Here is a 22180-nt window from a genome sequence, read left to right on the forward strand (position 1 = left end):
AAAATGTCATATCCCAATATCATTGCTATGGCAACACCATGCCTTTACAACAGCCTCCAAAGCAGCACAATACTTGCTAAAGGTGGAAACAGCAAACTTGTTTCACCACTTGAGACAAAGAACACACTGTCCAGTACAACCAGGTTCTGAAAGAGGAGATACTTGCAGGTAGGGATGTGCTACCCAGATGTAAACAAATGACTGCACCTGAGGGCTCGTTAGCTGTAGTGCATATAACGCGAAGAGCAAACGGTGGATGGAAATTACTAATGCAGTTATACGGTGGGAAAGCAGGGCTTTAAGCAGCTGGTTAAAAAGGTCAACCCAGGAGACAACATCCCAGGTAGAAAATTATTTTCAGTTTTATTATGCAACAATATTCTGCAGCTCCTGCAGAGTTAAATGGTTATTAAGTTACTCTAATTATTGTTAAACTCAAGTGTTAAGTTGTCATTTTATACTTACTTCAAATTCCCAGGGAAAACATTACCTGGAATACTTTTGTGCTTACATTTGACTTATGTTGTGTCACTGGATGTGACTGGACTTTGAAATAATGCCACACTAGTAAGGATTATTAAGGTATTAGCAAGTGGTTAATTCATCATTTAAATAGTATTACTCCTCCTTAGTATGCCAGATATATTAGTAAATACAGATATATTATTATGACTATGCTTATGATTATTACTAGCAGTGATGTAGTAGCAATGATAGCTGTACATGGTTACATCACTTACAGCAGTGATAGCTATGCATGGTGCAACAGTAACAGATGGATAAACATATCTGTATTTATAAATGGAATACTAAGGAGGAGTAATGATATATAAGTGATGAATTAAGCACTTGCTAATACCTTACTAATACCTTTCTAATGCTTAATAATATGACATCATAATAATAATATAATAACTGCTACCGAGACTTCTTATTTTGAAGTGTGAATTTATTGAAACAAGGTACCAGCAGCAGCAATATAGCTTGTGATTAATGACAGAAAGAAGAATGTAAACTACCTTTTATTTACTTACACGTAAAAATGCTGCTGCCTGCCCAGTTGTAAGCGTCAACAAAATGTTGTCCAATGTTAGTTTTTTGTTTTGGTTATATCCTCAGAAATGACATTGTTGGAAATTTTTCTCAAATACCTTCATATAATTTTGAGCTATATGAGTAATATGGGCTATTACTTAGTTTTTAAATAGACCTCATGCTCCATCTTGTTTTAACTACCTAATTTTAACTATGTTAACAATTATAGTTCTAGTTGAAATAAATGCAAGAGTATTATTGTATTTAAAATGAAAAGTTAAACTACTAAATTATCAGAAAAAGCAGAATAGCCACATGTGATTAACATTTTCATTTATTAGTAATGTTATATATGTATATATGTATATATACACATATATATATATATATATATTTTTCAATGTTTTTAAACATCTCTTAGAAACAGCTGCAATTGTAAAGTAGTCCCTTGTACATTCACTTTCACTCACCTTTGGGTCAGCAAGAGCATTGATGACATTTCCCAGGGCGAGGAGTGAACGGTTGATGTTAGCGCCTTCTCGTAAGCGTGCCCCTTTGGCGTTGGTGGCACTGGCTCTCTCTGAGCCTGCCAAGTCAATCAGGCTCATTTTAGCAACACATACATTGTGATTGAGGCTGGCAGTTTTGTCCTGCTGTCTCAAATATATCTGGAGGAAAACAACAGAACAAAGTTCATTCAAGGTTATCCAGAACTCAAGTCTGATCCACTGTTACATGATTAGAGCAATAAGGAGACTTAAAGAAAACGTAACTTTTCTATTTAAATTTAACAGTAGGATTTATATCTTAATTTATTGATGATTTCTGGTTATTTAGATTACCTGAAATACAGCATGGGAACGAGAAGAGTTGGCGTTCATATCAGTCGGGTGCTGTGTCCTGTTTCGATTGCCAGAATCCAAAGCCTCCAGAATCTGCTCTGCAGATTTGGGCTGTCGGTAAAAACAAAAACAAAGACGTGAACATACACAGGACGCCACACAGGGGAAAATAACTTACAGTGCACTGCTAGCAAAATACATTTTGCACAGTAGCAATCATGATACAATAATTAAGTAACAAACATAGTCTAATACTGCAAGATAATCTGTAACATACACCTAAACATGCTTAAAGCGGGAATTTTAAGCATTTTATTCAGACATTTACATTTCCACGCGTTTCTGTGCAATATCATTATTTCTCAGTCTTAATAATGTGGCAATTCATTTAATTAGCTCCGTGATTTGCTTTCCCCTGCCTTTATCCCCTGTGAGTTCCTTCTTCTGCAACATAAGTGAGTTAAATTCCTCATTCATTTGATAAGCACCATCACAAGGAGTCATGAAGTAGTGATTCTGGTTAGTCACATTGGCAGAGGAATCTATTTAACGCACCAGCCTGCTCAAATAAACAATATATAAAATATATTATGGTACATAATATAATGTGTAACACAATGAAATAATTATACATTACAAGAACAAGAGCTATTAAATATATTTCCTTATATGGAACCACCACAGAGCAATTCTGGGGAACAATTTTAATGAAAGCAGTAGTTTTACTGATTTGCAAGTTTCTTGGTTACAGTAAATGGAAAGACAGTCGAACAAACAAAAGTTAATCTTTATAACTGCTGACATCACAAAGTGCACATTTCAATTCGTTTTGTCCCATATAGCTTTTATTTCATTGGAAAAAAAAAAGAAAAAAAAAAAAAAAAAAGACAATTATTACTATTTTTTTCCAACCTGCTCCTGTATCCCGGTCCAAGATGAGCTAGTCAGGTTTCCTGCTTATTATACAAAGAGCTAGCACCACCTGTTTTTACCCAAATATTGCTCACGTTCATGTGGTTTTTCGATGGAGGACGGGCATTTTTCAATAGAAGTGCATGCATGGAAGGGATTTAAATTTTAGAGGGGTTTTCTTTTCTCTCCTTTTTTAAATAGATGGTAGTACTGACCTTATGCAGTGTGAGGCCTTGCACAACCACTCCTTTAGAACTGTCCTCCCTGACTGCAAGAGGGCCTGCATTAGCCAACAAGTCTCTGATCTGTTCATTGTAAACCTGTGAACACGTACAAATACAACAAAACACTATGAAACCACACAAAGACCAAAATGTATGGTCAGGTAAAAGCTTTCAAACAGATACACAATGCCACTGCAAGATGTAGAAAAGTATGGAGAAAATCATGAATGTTTACCTGCTGCAATACCTTTAGATACAAGCAGTGTGGGTTAAGAACACATTTTACAACTGAAAGTCTTCTGTACAAGTCTAACTATCCAGACTTGACACGGTGATTAATGTGTTCCACAAACAAACAACATAAGAAACAACATTCCATAAAAAACAAAGAGAATAAAGCAAAGTAAAAATAAAGAATCCAACACTCACTTCAAGATATGAAAATGCAACTGCAAACTCCTTCTCCTCTTTGGCGTCCTCCATGCGTTTGAAGAGCTCTTTCATTGTGCGGTACATGACCCCAGGGTCATTTTGTGAACCCAACATGGTATGTGTCTTGCCTGCTCCGGTAGCACCATAGGCAAACACTGCAAGTGAAAAAGTAATTAGAGTTACAGAAAGAAAAAACTTTCAACAAAAGCTTGCTTTGAAAAGAGCATAACCACACATGTAATGTGAAAAACTTAGAATGTGAGCAATGGAAGCATCAAGTATATTCAAAAGGAGGACTGAACTTACACTATTTAAAAGTCTCAAGCTAGCTTCCAATGTTTAAAAATTTTCTCTAAAACATTGGAAGCTCCTTGCAGGCTTCCAAGGAGCCAGACTTTTTTGTAATTTTTGACATTGACTGCTTTTTCCTTTATTTTTCATCCAGTCCTTCCAGCTGACAATTTTCAAAGGAATGTTTTTTTTTTGTTGTTAAGCCACTTAACACCAACATATGACTCACTCATAAAAAGTGCACCTAACCCAAGGGATGAAAGTGTTGTCTCTACACATAAGAGAGAACTTTGCACAGTTATAAATGGTATCTTTAGGCACTTTGTCACTTTGACAACACTGAGCGTGTACAACCATCTGTAAAACATGTTGGAGGCTCTCTCGTGGTTTGGGGCTGCATTTCAGCCAGTGGTGCTGTGGATCTTGTTAAAAGTGATGGAATTATGAACGCAGAAAAGTACCATCAAATTTCGATCTACTAAGCAAAACCACCTGGAAAGCATTTAATTGGCAGCAGCTTCAGTTTTCAGCATGACAATAATCTCAAGCCTACAGTCAATCCCGTAAAAGTATACCTGGATCTAAAAGCACACAGAACACCATCAGTCATGGATTGGCCTCCCCAGAGTCTGGACCTCAACATTATTAATGCAGTGTAAGATCCCCTTGACGGGAAATGAAACAAAATCTACCAACAAAAAAACACTTTTACTTGGTATACTGTTTTTTTAAAATAAATATTTACAGATGTTTCAATAAATCACTGCACATATTTCCCATTTTCTTAGCAAAGTGTAAAGGAATGAGAGAGGGTTTAAATATTATGCACAGTACTGCATTTATAAGAGTTTGGCTAAAGTGGAACTATACAAGGTAATACTTTCTCAAGCTTTAAATTCACATTAGAGAAATAAATACAATTCTTTTTTTGGCTTAGTCAATTGCACCAAGATATATGGTAAAGAATAATACTCTGCACTCCATTTATCCAACCCCGGAATAAAATCGTCTCTTTGAAGGTCTATCCCCTTCACAGCAGTGAGGAAAACTTGTCACTGCAGACAGATAAATAACTAGCACACTACAGAACAATTTTTTTTTTTTAATTAAAAGCAAGTATCACAGTTGTTACGGGTTAATAGGACTTATGCCCCTTTTTTCTCTAAACAAAACAAGACAAAAAAAAAAAAGATTAAATAAATAATACATAAATAAACAGAAGAGCAAAAAACAAAAAATCCACCAATCAATGATTTAGATGGCATCTAAAGTAGACTTCAAGTCTGTTGAAGTGAACCCAACATGTCTTAGGGGGAAAAAACAAACAAAAACAGAAAAAACAAAACAAAACAAAACAAACAAACAAAAAACCCACCCTGGACCCCGATCCCCTGACTGCCATAAAGTTACATTTTCCCAAGATATGCAAGTAAAGGAAGCCAAATTAGTTCAAAGTCTTTCACATTGCCATTCATGGTATATCTTATTTTTTCAAGGTGAAGTGTATTTGTAAGCTCTGCGAACCACATCTTTAACACAGGAACCTCTTTGCCTTTCCAAAGCTGCAGGATCAGTTTCTTTGCATAAGACTTTTTTGAGCATGTTGTAAGCTTTGTGATTCTTTGGAGATCCCAAAGATTTGGAGATATTTATTAGAAATACTATAATTTAGCAGAAATACAATAATTTAGCAGAATAGTAATAACTTAAGCGCAAAAATTGGAAAAATTTAAAGAAACTTTAATTTTTTTTTTAAAAAGCACAAAAGAACAGCCAGCAGACAAACATATTTAGAAATATGGGCACATATGGAAACAAAAAATGCACAGAGAGACACACACTCAGGATCTATGTCAGTCAACCAGTCTAAATATTCAATTTGAATGTTCCAATGAGATGTTGCCCTAAAAAGGGTCTCTCTCTCTCTCTCTCACACACACACACACACACACACACACACACACACACACACACACACACACACACACACACACACACACACACACACACACACACACACACACACACACACACAACAGAGCATAAACAGGGGCTGTTAATATTTTGCCTGTATGTTTTTAGGTCAATCAAACAGCCTGGAGCTGCTCAATTTGAATCCACCAATCAGAGAGGCCGTGTACTTTTCCCCGCCAAAACAGCTGCATCTGCTTCAGCCCTTTTACACAGACACAGAGAGAGAGAGAGACGCGCTTTTTGCAGTCTATTTCTCATATTGTAGATTCCCCTCAAAAAAATGGCCATAATTTCCTAACTGTAGGGGCTAGAACGGTCATTCTTAGACCGTTTTGTTCAGAAGAGATGGGGGAATCTTCACGTGCCAATAACATAAATGTTGATGTTTATCCTTCTAAAATAAATGTTTTTCTAGTTCAAAGCGATCTTGTATTTTTATTTAAAAAAAGTTTTTTTAAATAAACAACAACAAGGTAATGAGCATTTAGTGGCGGAAAAAAGTGAAAAACTTGATATACCATTGTATTATATTTACTGCCCCTGCAAAAAAAATAATGGTGGATCAAAATTAATGTCGGTGGCAATCTTTGGCCCATCTAAAGGCCTAATTGTAATAACAATCAAATATTACTTCAAATGTATTTTATGGAAAATATTTAAGTTTTTCAGGTTTTTTTCGGCTAAAAAAAACAGTGCGCTCATGTAAAGAAACTGGGATTTAAAGGGTTAAAACAACGAAAAAATAATTAAAACTTGATATGAATATTTTAGGCAGAAGTACTTTTAAAAGACTGACTCATTTAAAGTGGAAAAAAATATTAATATATAAAATTTTTATAGCAGTTTTTGGGGCGTGGACATTTTTTGCCCTTAGGATCAAAAGTGGATGTCTTTTTTTTAATGTGCTCCTGCCAAAAAAATACTAGCGGAACAAAATGAATGTTAGTGCCAATCTTTGGCCCATCTAAAGGCCTAATTATAATAACAATCAAATATTACTTCAAATGTATTTTATGGAAAATATTTAAGTTTTTCGTTTTTTTCTGTTAAAAAAAAAACAGTGCACTCATGTACCCAAACTGGGATTTAAAGGGTTAAAACAACGAAAATATAATTAAAACTTGATATGAATATTTTAAGCAGAAGTAGTTTTAAAAGGCTGACTCATTTAAAGTGGAAAAAAATATTAATATATAACATTTTTAGAGCACTTTTTGGGGCGGGACCATGATACTACTTCTGCCTGAAATATTCATATCAAGTATTAATTATATGTTCGTTGTTTTAACCCTTTAAATCCCAGTTTCCTTTCATGAGCGCACTGGTTTTTTTTAGCCGAAACAAAAAAACTTAAATATTTTCCATAAAATACATTTGAAGTAATATTTGATTGTTATTATAATTAGGCCTTTAGATGGGTCAAAGATTGGCACCAACATTCATTTTGATCAGTTACTATTTTTTTGCAGAAACACACTAAATGTAATAAAATGGTATATAATGGTATTTAATGCACAAATAGTGTTGTACTTATCTAAAGAGGGAGCCCTTGCATTGTTGGCGTCCAAATCATGTATAATTTTTTCTAATTTAAACTTTTCTAGTTTATTATTTTTATTCCGTGAGGCCTGATATGATATTATGCACCCTATAATATAGGCTTTAAATGTTTCCCATAATATATCAGGAGAAATTTCAGCATTATCGTTTATATCAAAAAATAAAGAGGTTTGAGAGTTTGTATACTGTTGAAATTTTGAGTCATTCAGTAGTTGTGGGTCAAGTCTCCAGCTCCTATGTACTTTAGTGAAGTTGCCAAGTGCAAAGGAGCAGGTGACAGGACAATGATCAGAAATAATAATATTGTGATAGGTTACATTACGAACAAGGGGGAGCAGAAAATAGTCAATCCTTGAATAAACGTTATGTGCAGAAGAGTGGAAAGAATACTCTCTGCCTGATGGATTTAAAGTTCTCCACACATCACAAATATTCATATTGTCCATATACGTTTTATTAAAGCTGCTACCTTTACACAATGTGGTTTTTTTGGACAGGAATTTATCTAAGTATGGGTCTAACACTAAATTAAAATCACCTCCAATTATTAAATTACCATTAGGTATATCCGGAATCAAACTAAAAACCTTTCTATAAAATTCTGGATCATCATGGTTAGGCCCATAAATGTTCAGTAGAATAATCGGAATGGCGTGCAGCTCCCCGGTCACTAGTACATATCTACCATTCTTATCAGCTATAGTGGAGGTATGCCTGAACGGGATATCATTCTTAATTACTATAGCTACCCCTCTGGTTTTAGCAGAAAATGTTGAATAATACACCTGATTAATCCATCTACACCTAAGTTTATTATGAGCAGCATTTTTCAGATGAGTTTCTTGTAAAAACATAATATCCGCTTTAAGAGATTTCAAGTGTGATAACACCTTGCCTCTTTTAACAGGCTCATTTACACCTTTGACATTCCATGTACAAAAGGTCAGATCCACTTTCTTTTCATTTACATTTACATTGTCTTGCATTTAAATAAGTTAAGGCAGCTTAAATCTAGTACTCTCCATACTTATGCAGTCAAGGTATGAGCCCCAACCCTCACCCCCCATCCCATCTATAACCATAACAAAACAAAACAAAAACATGAGCAGTGCATCCGTGCCCATGCAGTCCCAACTAAAAAGAAAAAGTCTGAAGACAGACTGTAGCTGCAGCTTGTACTCATTAATTTGTCACCTGTACAGTTGAATCCATTCATCACCCCATCCAGCACTCCTTTAGTGGTGCTCTCAAAAATGTCTAGTTGTGTAGCGTTCTCGTCGAAGACTTGGTCAAAAACAAACTTCAGGTCTTTGTTAGTCCTCTTATTGATGTTTCTGTTTCGTACTCTTTGTGACCCAAAGAGGGATGCCGTAACAAAAACTAAGCTTACCAAAATACTTTATCTCAAAACTTCCTCTATCCAACGTAGCTCCATAGCAAGTTGTAGTCTCTTTACATCAAAGTAAATAAATGTCACTGGGCCAGAGGCTGAGCTCTAGTCTTTACAGCATAATGGAAGAAAAAAAAAAGATCAGGCCCTAATAATGATATTTAAATTTATCGTACCTTGGTGTGGTCTGAGCAAACTGTCTCTATGGAATAGAGGCGACTGTTATTTGGATCTAGACCTCCATACTTGTCTAATTTATGTCATCCCTTTTAGGATCCAAATTTTTCTTGTGCGTAGCGGCAGGCTTCATTGGGATCCGTAAACACCAGCTCCGTACCGTTGTGTGTCACCCTGAGTTTGGCAGGGTATTGAAGTCCATATTTAACTCCGGGTTGGTCTCGAAGCAGGTTCCTTACCGGGGTAAACGCTGCACGTCGTTTTACCACTGCCTGAGGTAGATCGCGGAAAATCTGAAGGCAGATGTCACCAAGCTTCAAATTCTTTCTGATAGAAACTTTTTGTAGTATTTCTTCCATGGTGTGGTAGTAATGTATCCTCGCGATTAGGTGTCGTGGCGGGGCGTCATCTTCTGGAAGCGCCTGCAGGGCTTTGTGTGCTCAGTCCAGCAGCGGAGTTTCATCCAGGTCTAATAGGTCTTGTAGCAGCTTTGCCACAAAAATCACTGACGCGCTGACCATTCCCTCTGCCTTCGGGCACCCCGACTATCCTTATATTGTGACTCTTTGAACGCCCTTCCAGATCAATGCATTTTTCAGTCAGTTGTTCCACTTTGCTAGAAAGTTGTTTAACTTTTTCTTCTAATTTCACCACGGAGTTCGACGTGCTTGTGGCAGATTCTGATAAATCCTCCAGCATGACATTGTGGTTTTCCATCACAGTTCTCAAAGCCAAAATGGTCTCATCATTTTCAGCCCTCAGCGCTGCAATTTCCCCTCGCAGAGTATCACAAATGTCCGCCTTCATTTGAGTTATCTTGGCATCCAAAGAAGCAATCGCAGACAACACTTGTTTATTGCCTTGTGTGTACTTCTCATGTGCAGAGCGGGCATGCTAGCTTTAGCGCCGTCATTTTCAGCCAAGGCCTCACCAAGGTCGGTCGCTTCAGTCGCCACTTTTTTGGTGGCATTTCTGAAAAGAATGCGCTCTTGACGATCACTGTATTGCTTTTTAAGAAAAAGATGTGTTAATTTGATGTCAGGTGCAGGAGCCACTGACACACGCATCTTCACCCTCTCATAGCCTACCCTCCCTACCTGGGCAGAATACAGAACAAGTTAATCACCTCTGCATCTTTTTATAATTGGCAGACATCATGACTAATTCAGACAGACTGTAGCTGCAGCTTGTACTCATTAATTTGTCACCTGTACAGTTGAATCCATTCATCACCCCATCCAGCACTCCTTTAGTGGTGTTCTCAAAAATGTCTAGTTGTGTAGCGTTCTCGTCGAAGACTTGGTCAAAAACAAACTTCAGGTCTTTGTTAGCCCTCTTATTGATGTTTCTATTTCGTACTCTTTGTGACCCAAAACACGACAAGTCCTCTTCTTTTGGGTCAAATATGAGCATGTGGTTATCGACCACCTGGACCACATTCCGACAGTTTTCACGCTTCTCACTGTCATTGGCCGGCCTCACTCGAACAACAACCTTTACATGGCTGCACACATCACTCGCCATCTTGGTTTCCCTGCAAGGAATGAAGCAGTACAAAACAACAAACAAATAAAATGTTAACTGGATTTCACAATCTTGAAAATATGCTGATAAAAATCAAACATGGTCTGAGGACTTTGAAAGCAGAGTTGAACTTGTTTTATGGTAAGTGAAAGGACTAAAAGTGTTTTTTATATAGAATGCCATGGGAATGAGTCCTAAACACTGGAAACAACTTGGCATTTTGAACTTCCAGTTCCATCGTGTCAAAGTGCTGCTTTAATTAGATGCCTGATAGAAAGTTTGCTCTTAACATGCGCTTTAGATATTTTTATGTTTGCATTCTACAGCATAAAATCCAAAAATTCTTTGGAAAATTCTCTTGGCTTTTTATAAAGGGAGGCAGAGTTATGCTACCTTTCAGGTTGTACTACCCTTAGGACGCTACCCTTTGGACTCAATTCTAATTCTCAGCTAAAATTAATACCTTTCGTAAGCCTCCTTAAAGGATTTTTCTTGAGTTATTCTTGTGAAATTGCAGCTAATATCTGACATGCAGACTAACGTCAGGTCTCACTGTAATTTAGAATATTGCTTGCCTGTTAATTATCAGACAAGCAATATGCACTCTGTGTAGAGCAAGGTTTCAACATTTGATTTCAGAGCAAGTCAAAGTTGTGCACAGTTCTTGTCAGAGGTTTACATATACTCATCGTGGTAAATTAGGGCTTTCAGTGATTTCTTTGAACTGTTCTTTTTCTAGGGTGAAATTATTGTACAGGATACATCTTTACCTGCAAGAATTGGGTGCACATGTTTGAATTTATTTGGGATTTATTTGAATCCAAACGGGGTCGAAAGTATACATACAGATTTAAATATATAAAAACACCCCTACACTAATATTTGGTTAAATGTCGGTTAGGCTACGTTCACACTGCAGACGAAAGCGCATCAAATCCGACTTTTTTGACCCTATGCAACCCATATCCGATCATGGTATGACAGTGTGAACAGCACAAATCTGATATTTTCAAATCCGATCTGGGTCACTTTCTTATGTGGTACTGAATCCGATACATATCTGATGTTTTAGAAAGCGACTGCTTTCTAAAACATCATTAAATCCATCTTTTATGTCACTGACACAAGACAGACGCCAATTATCAGCGCCGGAGAAGCACCCGAGAAGACATCGTGAACGCTTCCTGGCAATCCAGTGTAGATGTTAGTGAAACTGTTTGGAAGACAACGTTGGAGAAATGTGAACATTTTATTTGTACTGTATATTCTGCAGATTCTGACAGAAATCTGCAACTATCTTTTGAAGCACCGCTCCTCTCTAAAACAGCGATAAGGATCATTATTAGGCCATATGTAAATAACAAAATAACTTTATAACTTAAAGCAAAATTGGGAAACATAAAGTCTGAAACAAGTCTTTATATTAAGGGCCATCAGTCAAACAATACTGTTTGGTCTGGGTCTAAACAACGTGTTGTGTGTGACGTCTTCTTTTGCGCATGCGGGCCACTTTGAGGGTTCACACTAGAGCGCGTTTGCTGTCACATTTTATTTGTAGTGTGAACAAGCAGACAAAAAAATCGTATTTGATCAAGAAATTGGAATTGAGCATTAAGACCTGCAGTGTGAACGTAGCCTTAGTAAACTGCACCTCAGCCAGATGATTTTTGTAGCTATCAACAAGCTTCTGGCATAATTATGGCTCGATATTTGATCAGTCTTCTAGGCAGAAATGGCAAAGTTAATTTAAATTAGATGGTTTCCTGGCATAAACTTGGTTTTAAACCTATTCCACATATTATCAATAGGTTTGAGGTTGGGGCTTTGGGAAGGTAATTTCCAAGCTTACTGGTTATTGCTTTATCTATTCCAAAAGCAGTTTTGATGTGTGCTTGGCCTCAGTGTCCAGCTGGAACACCCAAATGTGACCAAGTTTCAACCATCTAATTGTTCATTTGAGGTAAAGTTGGATACTGAAAATTTGACAAAAACACGAATTGATAATAACAATAATCTTTAAAAAAAAAAATACAACAAAAACCCAAACTTGTATTTTAAACATTTTGGGTTAGGGATTGATGCTCATGGTGACATAAATCAGTGACATAAATGGATTTAATTATTGAACTATAACTGCTATATTAGGCCACATTAGATTTTGTAAAAAAGAAAACACGCTAATATTAAGACTGCATGTGCAGTTTGTTCTCTATTAACATGCACACTTTTTCACAATGCACAAGATTTATTTCAAGAAATATTTAATGCATATGTGACCAAGTGGTCGGCGGGGTTATAAAAATTAATAAAATGACAACGGCACCCAAGGGAATTTCAAACTGTGAAAACTACCCACCACTTGAGGTCCCAGGGCCACTGGCACGTCCTCTATTCACTGAAATAAAAACACAGAACAACACGTTAAAGAATAAAAGAACACTGAGCGTCAGGCTCGCTACATATCATAAAAACTGAAACCAACTTCAATCTTTAATAGCTTTAATAAAACAAATCACACACGCGGCGCAAACTGGAGACTTGCACCCCGCGAGTCAGACCACGGCTTTTGGTGGCTATAATTGTCCAACGAATGCATTAGCATTCGTTTTAACTAGGTGATAACTAGGTGATATATGGTGATATAGGGCGGTGATTCACTTTAATAACAGCATAACATAATGAAATGCTTCCTAACAGGCATTAACACATAATTTTAAAATTTAAGGAGTCAAAATAGCTACAGTTTGCTCAGTAATATTAAATGGAATAAACAGTCGAAGTCGAGCACACGTTACAATGTGACCACAATTCTGCCAACGTAAATACAGCAGGACTGGCCAACCCCTGCCATCTAGCTAGCTGTAGTACAGTCACTAACGCTAAGATGACTTTGTTTACTTCGTCTCAGATGCAAACTTCGGTCTTACCTTTAGTTAGTAACGGGTATCTTTCATATCCCTACTAAGGTGACACTTTCTGATCAAACGCTCGAATAAAAAGTAGCTCAAATTAAACAAATAAACTCGCTAACGTTGTCGCTAGCACGACCGCCGCCAATATTTTCAAAAAAGCTGTCGTCTTCCTCTTGGCATCTGATAGGTCCAGAGCCGCTCGTCACTAGGCGGGCCGTCGTGACGCACAGTGCACGCTGCGGAAGGTGGAGCTACTCCGTGGTGTGCTACGGTAAGCTACTGCCGCTTTCTGTGCATAAGCACGGTTCTCTGGCTCAACATTTGTGAAACTTGGTTAAATGGACCTGAGTATACCGTCGGGTCCTTTTCAGTATATTTTGCTGACAGTCTCTCTAGGTATGAGACGCGGTCATCCAACATGGTGGCATAGCAACGGTATCCTCTGCATTGCTTTATTTAGATGTAACATGTCCAGCCTCTGCTGATATCATAGCCTGTATACACGTGTTACAGAGCATTAGGGTGGGCTAAACATTTCAAAATTTAATAGATAATAGCTTTACAGCCACAGCTACGTCAAACACATGCATGCCCTCTTGTATCTGCTCCACGTTCAGGTTTTTTTTACAGCTAGGTAGATAGCTAACCTTTACACCAAAGTACTGTTTTTGTGTGGGGAGTTGCTACTAAATATCGCCATACATGATGGCACATCTTTGTTTAAGGTAACTACTAATCTCTAACAACCTACAGATAAGCTAGTACGACCTTCCTACTCCTAGCTTAAAAGATAGCAGCTAACGTTTAGTAAACATTAAGAAGAGGTGGGGGTGGGGTACATGAAAAGTACCTACTTATTAAACTACACAATAATGTCCGCATCAGTCTTTCTTTAGAATATAACTCTTATTGTAGTTGTAGGCTATAAAATAAAAATACACAGGCATTTGAGGACAGTGGTGAGGTGTGTGATAGGAATGACAGATGGGTTCAAGGTGGGGGTGGGATTACATCAGGGATCAACTCTAAGCCCCTTTTTGTTTGCAGTGGTGATGGACAGATTGACAGATGAGGTCAGACAGAAGTCTCTGTGGCCTGTGATGTTTGCAGATGACACTTTGATCTATGGTAAGAGTAGGGAACAGGTGGAAGAGAGATAGGAGAGGTGGAGGTATGGTGTAGAGAAAAGAGGAATGAAAGTCAGTTGAAGCAACACAGATTTCATGTGTGTGAATGAGAGGGAAAGAGGTGTTACAGTGAAGCTGCAGAGGTAGAGAAGGTAGATGGGTTTCAATACCTGTGTCAGCAAATCAAGGCAATAGAAAGTGCACAAGAGAGATGAAGAATAGACTCCCATCAGGCAAGTGTTGGGGGTGACTTTTAAGAGAAGGATAGCAGCAAGAGTAAAAGGTGATAGTAGGCCTTGATATGATGTGTGGTTTGGAGAAAGTGGCAACAAACACAAATAAATTAGGCTGAGTTGGACCCGTCAAAGTTAAAGATGCTCAGATTCACTTCCCTTTCACTCAGGACAGGACAGGACAGGATTGGAAAGAAGTATATCAGAGGGACAGCTCCGGTTGAGTGCTTGGAGACAACATTAGAGAGGCAAAGGTGAGATGGTTTTGACTTTGTTTTTTTTAAATAATTTCTTGTGTGGAGTAATAAGCAACAAATCAGTAATACAAATACAAAGGTATTGCTGTCGGATGGAATACAGGTTTTCCACACATATGAACTCACATGTGTCTAAGCCACTGCTGTAAAGTATGTATAGACATATAAAGAATGCTTCCCAACATTACTGTAGTCATGAACTGAGAATCATGGCCACATCTTTAAATATATTTGAAGTCAAGCATGTTATTGGAAAGGTTCAGTCAGTCAACAGTTTTTGCATCTGCCTTGAATTTGGAACCGTAATTTTCTCCTCTTCCAAATGACGTAAGAAGATCTTTTAATTCATAGTTTTGTATTGTTCCTGTTCCCACCTGTTTGGTCTCACTGCAGCTGTTAAACTGGATAAACCCCGGAGTATACTATAAGCTCCAGAGCACAGCTTCATGATGATGGAGTGTCAACTTTAAAATTGTACTACACACTAAGTTCCTCTTGATTAGCTTTAACCTTCCATCTTTCTTCTCATCATTTAACTTTGCTAATTTTCTTCTCCACAGATCATTATAATGATCATGATTTTCCACATGACTGTCCGCTCTTACCCAATGCGAAAAACACATCTAGCTGCGTGGAGAGCATGGAGAAGGCTAAGGCCGAGATTCCACTCCTCTTTCGTTGGTGCATCTTCTGGTCCTGGTCCTGGGGATGGATCCGAAGACCCGTCTGCTGTTTCAGCTGAAAAGCCGCCTCACACGCCTGTCATGTTGAAAGAGGTGCTTCAATACTTAGACATTCAACCAGCTCAGGTACAATTTTTGGTCTCCTTAATACAGTTCATGTCTGTTTGTTTAAAGATTCTTTTAGAAATATGTCAAATATTCATTCAGCCAAAATGAGGGCTTTAGGCGGGTATTCAAGAAGCGGTGGGTTGATTTTTTACTTGTGTTTATTAACATTATTTCCAATTGAACCTTTTCACCTGGCATATTTCCATATTAAAAAGGCCCTGGAATGTGCTCAGACTGTAGGCAAATCTGACGCAGGACTAAATTGAATCTCCAGACTGACTGTCGACGATATTTGCAAGTGATTAGATCATATTTGTGTTTTCAGGCATTGTTATCCGGTCTGCCTCGGTTGCTGTGGTAATAGCATAGGCATGCAAACTCATACTGAGAGGTGTTTCTCATGTCCCCAAATTTTGATTTTCTCATGTCTGTCAGAGCTTTTGGAAGGAAGTTATTTCCAGGCTGTTGCATGCATTGCGTTGGCTACTGGGGTTTAGAAAAAGGTCTCTTCTCATTGTGATTTGAGGAGTGAAATGACCTCTTTCCTGATTAACCATCCTCTTTACAGAGATGTTTGTTGCTAAGGTAAAATTCTGTTCACACACTACATAACGACTTGTTGTTATAAAGGCATTCATGAGTTGGACAGGGTGTCAGTATCTTGGCTTTCACTTAATGTATGTACTACCAGGACAGATGGGCATGAGTCAAAAGCCTTCTGGCGTGGCAGGCAGGAAAGGAGGGAAAAGAAATGGGCTCCTCCACCCCTCAGATAATGCATGGTCAAGGCAGGTGGGGGCCATGGGTCAACAACTTAGTCAGGAATTGCGCCACTGTAAGTCTGTTGGCAGGACACAGGGTGCTGCATCGCTCCTGCCTGAACTTTAGCACCTCTAAACTCCTCCGCTACCCGCCCATGTGCCAACTGTCCCAAGACAGCTTGCCAATCAGATGCTATTAAAAACAGTTTGATAGATTTTTTTTTTTTTTTGTACAGTATGTGCTGTGGACCTCACTTGGTGTGACGTTCTGTGGAAATGATGTGTGATTACCTTCAGAAGTCTTTTAGTGTTCCTACACTGCAGATGTTTGTTCTTTCATGTGAGAACATAGTGTTACAAATGAACTTGGTCTTTATCTACAGCAATGTTACAACCTTATCAGGGTGCTGACTCATAGTCATTCATATTCATATATCTACAGGGCTAAATATAACTGTTTAACTACAAAAATATAACTATAACTAAGTCAGGCAATCAAATGTGAATTCTGTCATGGCTCTGACAGAACTGCCATTTAAGCACTCAAATTTGTGGTGGGCGTGTGATGTTGTCACTAACAGATCAGTTGCTTTGAGGAGGAAAACCTACCCTTAATTGCAGACAAATGTCCAAACGATTAAAGATCAAAAGGGCTTCATAAAAATAATCACTAATACGTAATTGCTGTTGTCGACTGAAGAAGACTGTATGAATGGAGTACTTACACGATGATGGGTGTCAGAGCAAATACTGCAGTTAAACTGAAGTGTGTAAATGGAGGCTTTCAGTGCCCTGCTGCCTCCCACACAGGACGTCTGGCTGTAAATCTGTATGCAGGTATCTAATTTGCAGTGGTAGCCTGCACTCTATTTTGTCAGTTTTACAAATGGCCATCGTGCTTGTTGGGTCTTGATTGATAGTTTGTCATATTTCTTGTCTGAAATTGTATCCTTGCTTAATGAAGAACACTGTATCTCACCATGAATTGCCTTCAAAGCCCCATGTGATGGCTTTTCTTCCTTGGTTTAATGCATGTCGTTATGAAATAGCTTGCTGGGACAGGACTAAACCTAAGGAGATATTTTCTTTTCTCTGGAGAGGAGGGGATTTTGTTTGCCCTTTTAACTATTTTGTTATAGGGATATTTAAATTGGTGTGTCAGGCCTCCACTTTGATATAGACTGAAATATCTCAGTAGACAGATTATTTGTGTACACTCACGATAAATTACAATGGCCTTTGCTGTACAGAATGGAAAAAATAGACAAAATATACAATAGAGTGGAAAAATTATGTCCATCCAACCAGCTCATATTAAATAAGGTTAACTATCACCAGTAACAGTCAGTAACCTGACTCAGACACCATCACAGAGATGGAGGCACAAATGTTAATTCTATGTTATTTGATTTTTTTTTTTTTTTTTTTTTTTTTTTTTTTACCAGAGAAAGCTGAAATATGGTATGTGATGTATCTGAGGGATGTGATGGCTATGTGGCCAACGGTTAACATAACTTAACATTTTAACTTTTAGCTTAAAGATTTCAGTTGTATTTTTTTATTTATTTATTTAAAGGTAGGTAGGCCACTCTAGATGGCCTGACAGCAAGCTATAGCGATAGCCTTAGCTATCTTGGTATTACCTCTGGTCAGTTATTTGGTCAATTTTTTAAAGGCCCTACCTAGTTGAATAGATAGAGGCCATGACTTTAACTACATGTATGGAGCTACCAGTCAGATTTAATAACAACTGGTTAAAAGGTTTAATGACTTTATCCAAAGTTGACTTTAAAAAGCTTTTATATCCGCACAAGTTACTTGACTTTATTTATCACTTCCAGTGACTCCAATCAACATCATTGGCTCAACCCAGCAGAACATTTGAACAAATGCCATGTTAATTTGCATTATGAATGCAGCAAGCTAAGAAAAACCTTTGCACTGAACCTTGCACCGTGTGTGCATGGTTCAGTGCAACAACAAAATGGGACTGTATGTTTCCCGATTTGGCTGTTAACTGGCTCTTTGGGGGGCAGGGCTGGGATATTTGTGTTCAGTATTCTTTGAGTTTTTTGTTTCTCCCATATAATGTTTCTTACGTAATTAGACACGATGGTCAGCTGATATAAAGTACTTTATTTATCCCATATTTGAGTTGATTTGAATTAGAGCCTGCTCATTCCCTTGTTGTATACAGCATTTGTATTTGTGTTTTCTAGTTTAGCCTGTTGTCATGGACGCCCAGGTACTTGTACTCCTCCACCACATCAACATCCTGTCAAATTCACCCACTAGTGCTCTGCACTCCTCCTGCCCTTCACTAATACATCCAACCACTGCAGAATCATCAGAGTGTTTCTGTAGGTGACATGACCTGGAGTTGTACTGAAAGTCTGAGGTGTACAAGCTGAACAGGAATGGAGACAACACAGTCCCTTATGGAGCTCCTGCACAGCACCAAATCAGACAGAGCACTGTCCAGTGTCACATACCTACCTGTCTGTCAGGTAGTAATCCATGAGATGGTGGACATGTTCACTTGCTTACTGACTTTTTTCCATTTCCTCCCTGAGAAGCAGCAGCTGGATCATGTTAAATGGATGTGAAAATTCAAAGACAATGATTCTCACAGTGCAGCTGTTATTATCTACGGAAGTGTAGTCTCTCTAGAATGTAGATGATTACATCATCCACTCCCAGATTATGTTGATTTGTTAACTGCAGAGGGTCTCCCTGTGGTCTCAGGTGGGCTAAGACTAGTCTCTCCAGCACCTTCATCATCGGTGCTCATTAAGCTCTGATGGTTTGGACTTTGCTACAGGAACCAGACAGGAAATTCTTTACAACACCTGTACCTTCCTCTACTTCAGTCTCAGGTTGTAAATGTGACTCAGGATCACAGACAACTGCACAGGTCAACTGAACTTAGGTGCTGTTACTATCGGGTTTCGCTCCTTTTCCATTATGTACTTTCTGCAGCTGATGCCTAACCTGCCTAGAAGAAGGGCAAAATCACTGACAGTAGTGGGGGGATGTGGAGGCCAGTGATTTTCTTCCTTCCACTCGAAACATCCCTTGTGCTTTTCTGCTCAAGTTTAGTCTTCAGCTTCCTCTTGTTCCTCCTACTGCACCCTCCGGAGTACTTACCTCTACTAAGATCTGAAAGTTATAAGAATGCAGTGTTGCAACTTTCAGCACGGAGGATTATATTTGTCATGTGCGTCTTTACCTTCAAAACACTTTTCTGTTAGTTTACTGCATATGTTTCTTTTCTGTTGCTTTGTTTTCTGCTGATAAGCTATTCCGCGGGACGTATACCAATCTGATGTTGCCGGTGCAGTGGGCGGGGCATAGTACACTTTTTTGTACAGTACCTTTTTTTACAGTTTTTTTTAGTGTTTCCTACTTTAGAGTCACAGATTTGTTTATTCTTTTTAAAGTGTAAATGACTAGACAATTCGGCACTAGGAACACCCGTAACTGCCACTCATTTTTGTGATTGCGGTATTGTTCCTGAGACGGCGCCAAGTGAGTTTATCATGGGAATTTGCAATCATAGAGATTCTGGCAGCTAAGAGTTGGGAATGACTGCTCAGATTTTTCATGAGAGGCCAGTGAGAGCTGGAGTGACTCAACTCCACTGTGTGCAGACAGAGATGGAGTTGTATTTTATTTAATTAAAACAAATGTACTAATTTTTAAACTTTTCTTTGTTACAGTGCTTTCACGTGGTCTCTTGGTGGTTAAGAAAAGTTTAAAAAGGATGGAGTCGTACACTTGCGCAGGCTATCTGCTTGAGTAGGGGTCCTCCTCTAGAATAGATTAATGAGCCATAAGCGGAGAGTCCAGGAGAAAAACCCCGAGCTGCTGCAGGAGGAGAAACGAGCTGCCTACTCTTAGATGTCAGCCTCAACACACTCCCCCTTGTGGAATTAACGAGGCCATGTTAACCTTGCCTCAGTATCAGTCTTTCAGCAATCAGTTACATTTTGAGCACCATTTCACCACAAAATAACTCTAAACCGCATAACATTATGCTTTTGTCATCTATAGAAAGGGTTAAATATCAAACTGTATCAGACGTGTAGGGATTTAGGTGGTGGTGGGTTTAAGTTAACACAATTTTCAACCTATTGACAGTTTCTGTTCGGCTGTAACGTGACTGAAGTACTAATACTTCTAAAACTTCACAAATCCAAGGCAGCAGCAATAAGTAAAAATAATCAATATAAAAACTTTGATCAAGTGTCCCAAAGAAGTGCATTAAACCACTCTAGGTAACTGTAAAGAAGAGCAGAGAGCAGGTGGTCACCGATGTGGCACTCGCGATCCATAAATAGCGCAGATTAGGCTAGACTCATGACGACAATAGAAATGTAGCACAAAAATACAACAAAATAGGCAAACCACAGGTGTTGTGGCTGTTAAGTCGCTGAATCGTTGCAGACTTTGTTGAGTGCTGCGTTTTTCACTTTGTTATTTGGGTTATTGAGCTTGCTAGAATTCGGACACATGAAGAGGCACTCTTTTCCGGGAAAGGTGACCACGAAACACTGCCAGCTGTTTCTTATGAAGAACAACAGAACACAGAAAAAATATGGTGTGCCCCTGTGTGATTAAAAACAAGCTGTTAAATTACATTACTATAATTTTTTAACCAAATGTCATGTAGAATTTGCACTGAGCAGCTTTAAGAATAATAACTACCTGCTTAATACTGTGTAGTCCCAAGTCTTGCAGCCAAAAACAGCTCCAATCTGTTGGGGCATGGACACAGCACCTCTGGGGTATCTTGCGGTGTCTGGCAGTGGGACATTGGCAGTAAATGTTTCAGGTGGGTTGTTTTAGAGCATCCCTTGGATGCTAAGTCAGATCGCAATCTGAATTTGGAGCCTGGGCTCTTTGTCGAGTTCCTGACATCAAGTCGTGTGCAGTTTTTGTGGTATGCTTAGGCGCCTTACCCTGCTGGGGGAGGGCGTTCCCATCAGGGAGTGGCGTGGTAGTAGGTGCCAAAACAAACATCCGCAAAAATGCAAGGACTCCTGTAATGATGAACACTGTTAATACACCTCACCTGTTAGTAGTTTTGAATTACCTGTGGCTGATCTGTATATACTTTATGCTAGTTTAAGGTAATGATAGATCACAATCCTTTTTTCTTTTTTTTTCTTTTTTTTTTTACTAGGTACTGAGTGTACCAGCTTGGAAAGAAGGGCATAGTTGAGGCTAATATGATCTTGTCTCGTTAAATTAGTTTAAAGTCTTGCAGATGAATTCTGTACCTCCTTAGGGAAAAAGAGAAATCCCCATGTGGACCAATCCACAGTACAGAGAGTACAGTTTACTTTAAAACTAATATGAAATCTCTCTTTCGATCTCTTTTTTAAATATATACAGTATATTCAGTCCATTGTCAAGATGAACTGCTGTTGTCAACACAAGCATACAAGCAAGGGGTAATATGATCTTGTTAAAACCATTGAAGTTGCTGTTGCAGTCAACATAAATATGAAGTACACCAAGTCAGACAAGTTAGACGGTGAAAATGTTTTTTTTGTTTTGTTTTGTTTTTGTAACTAACCTTAGAACACAGTTGGGACATGCAAAACATATTATTAAAGGTTCATTAATTTTATAAAAGAGTTTGATTAGTAGTTAGCTCTGTCACTAAGACAGTGCCTGACTTTAGTCAGAAGTTCATTTTATCAGTATCCCTGCAGTTTTGTCTTTTTTTTTTT

The 22180-nt window shown here is 38.3% G+C and overlaps 2 protein-coding genes across 9 annotated transcripts in view; one reads left to right on the forward strand and one right to left on the reverse strand.

Moving 5' to 3' along the window:
• The window catches only part of kif18a (kinesin family member 18A), a 37379-nt gene extending 23949 nt beyond the window's left edge, over positions 1-13430 (reverse strand). Inside the window, exons 1-7 of one of the 3 annotated variants that reach the window (XM_031744889.2) lie at positions 13289-13430; positions 12718-12756; positions 10046-10371; positions 3443-3600; positions 3005-3109; positions 1878-1988; positions 1506-1703 (exon numbers count right to left, since the gene is read on the reverse strand). In XM_031744889.2, coding sequence (XP_031600749.2) covers positions 1506-1703; positions 1878-1988; positions 3005-3109; positions 3443-3600; positions 10046-10361 — 888 coding nt within the window. In that variant the 5' untranslated portion in view covers positions 10362-10371; positions 12718-12756; positions 13289-13430. Of the gene's footprint in view, positions 1-1505; positions 1704-1877; positions 1989-3004; positions 3110-3442; positions 3601-8464; positions 8711-10045; positions 10372-12717; positions 12757-13288 lie in introns of those variants that run through there. The other 2 variants (XM_031744888.2, XM_039609902.1) reach the window with 2 other exon arrangements.
• Positions 13431-13473: 43 nt separating this feature from the next.
• The window catches only part of LOC116324278 (12S rRNA N4-methylcytidine methyltransferase), a 50334-nt gene continuing 41627 nt past the window's right edge, over positions 13474-22180 (forward strand). The window contains exons 1-3 of one of the 6 annotated variants that reach the window (XM_031744859.2): positions 13474-13544; positions 14809-14887; positions 15451-15699. In XM_031744859.2, the coding sequence (XP_031600719.2) occupies positions 15460-15699 (240 nt within the window). In that variant the 5' untranslated portion in view covers positions 13474-13544; positions 14809-14887; positions 15451-15459. Of the gene's footprint in view, positions 13545-13566; positions 13670-13690; positions 13709-14452; positions 14684-14803; positions 14888-15450; positions 15700-22180 lie in introns of those variants that run through there. The other 5 variants (XM_031744858.2, XM_039609905.1, XM_039609906.1 and 2 more) reach the window with 5 other exon arrangements.

Source organism: Oreochromis aureus, linkage group 1 (genome assembly GCF_013358895.1).
Source record: "Oreochromis aureus strain Israel breed Guangdong linkage group 1, ZZ_aureus, whole genome shotgun sequence".
NCBI classification, from domain to species: domain Eukaryota; kingdom Metazoa; phylum Chordata; class Actinopteri; order Cichliformes; family Cichlidae; genus Oreochromis; species Oreochromis aureus.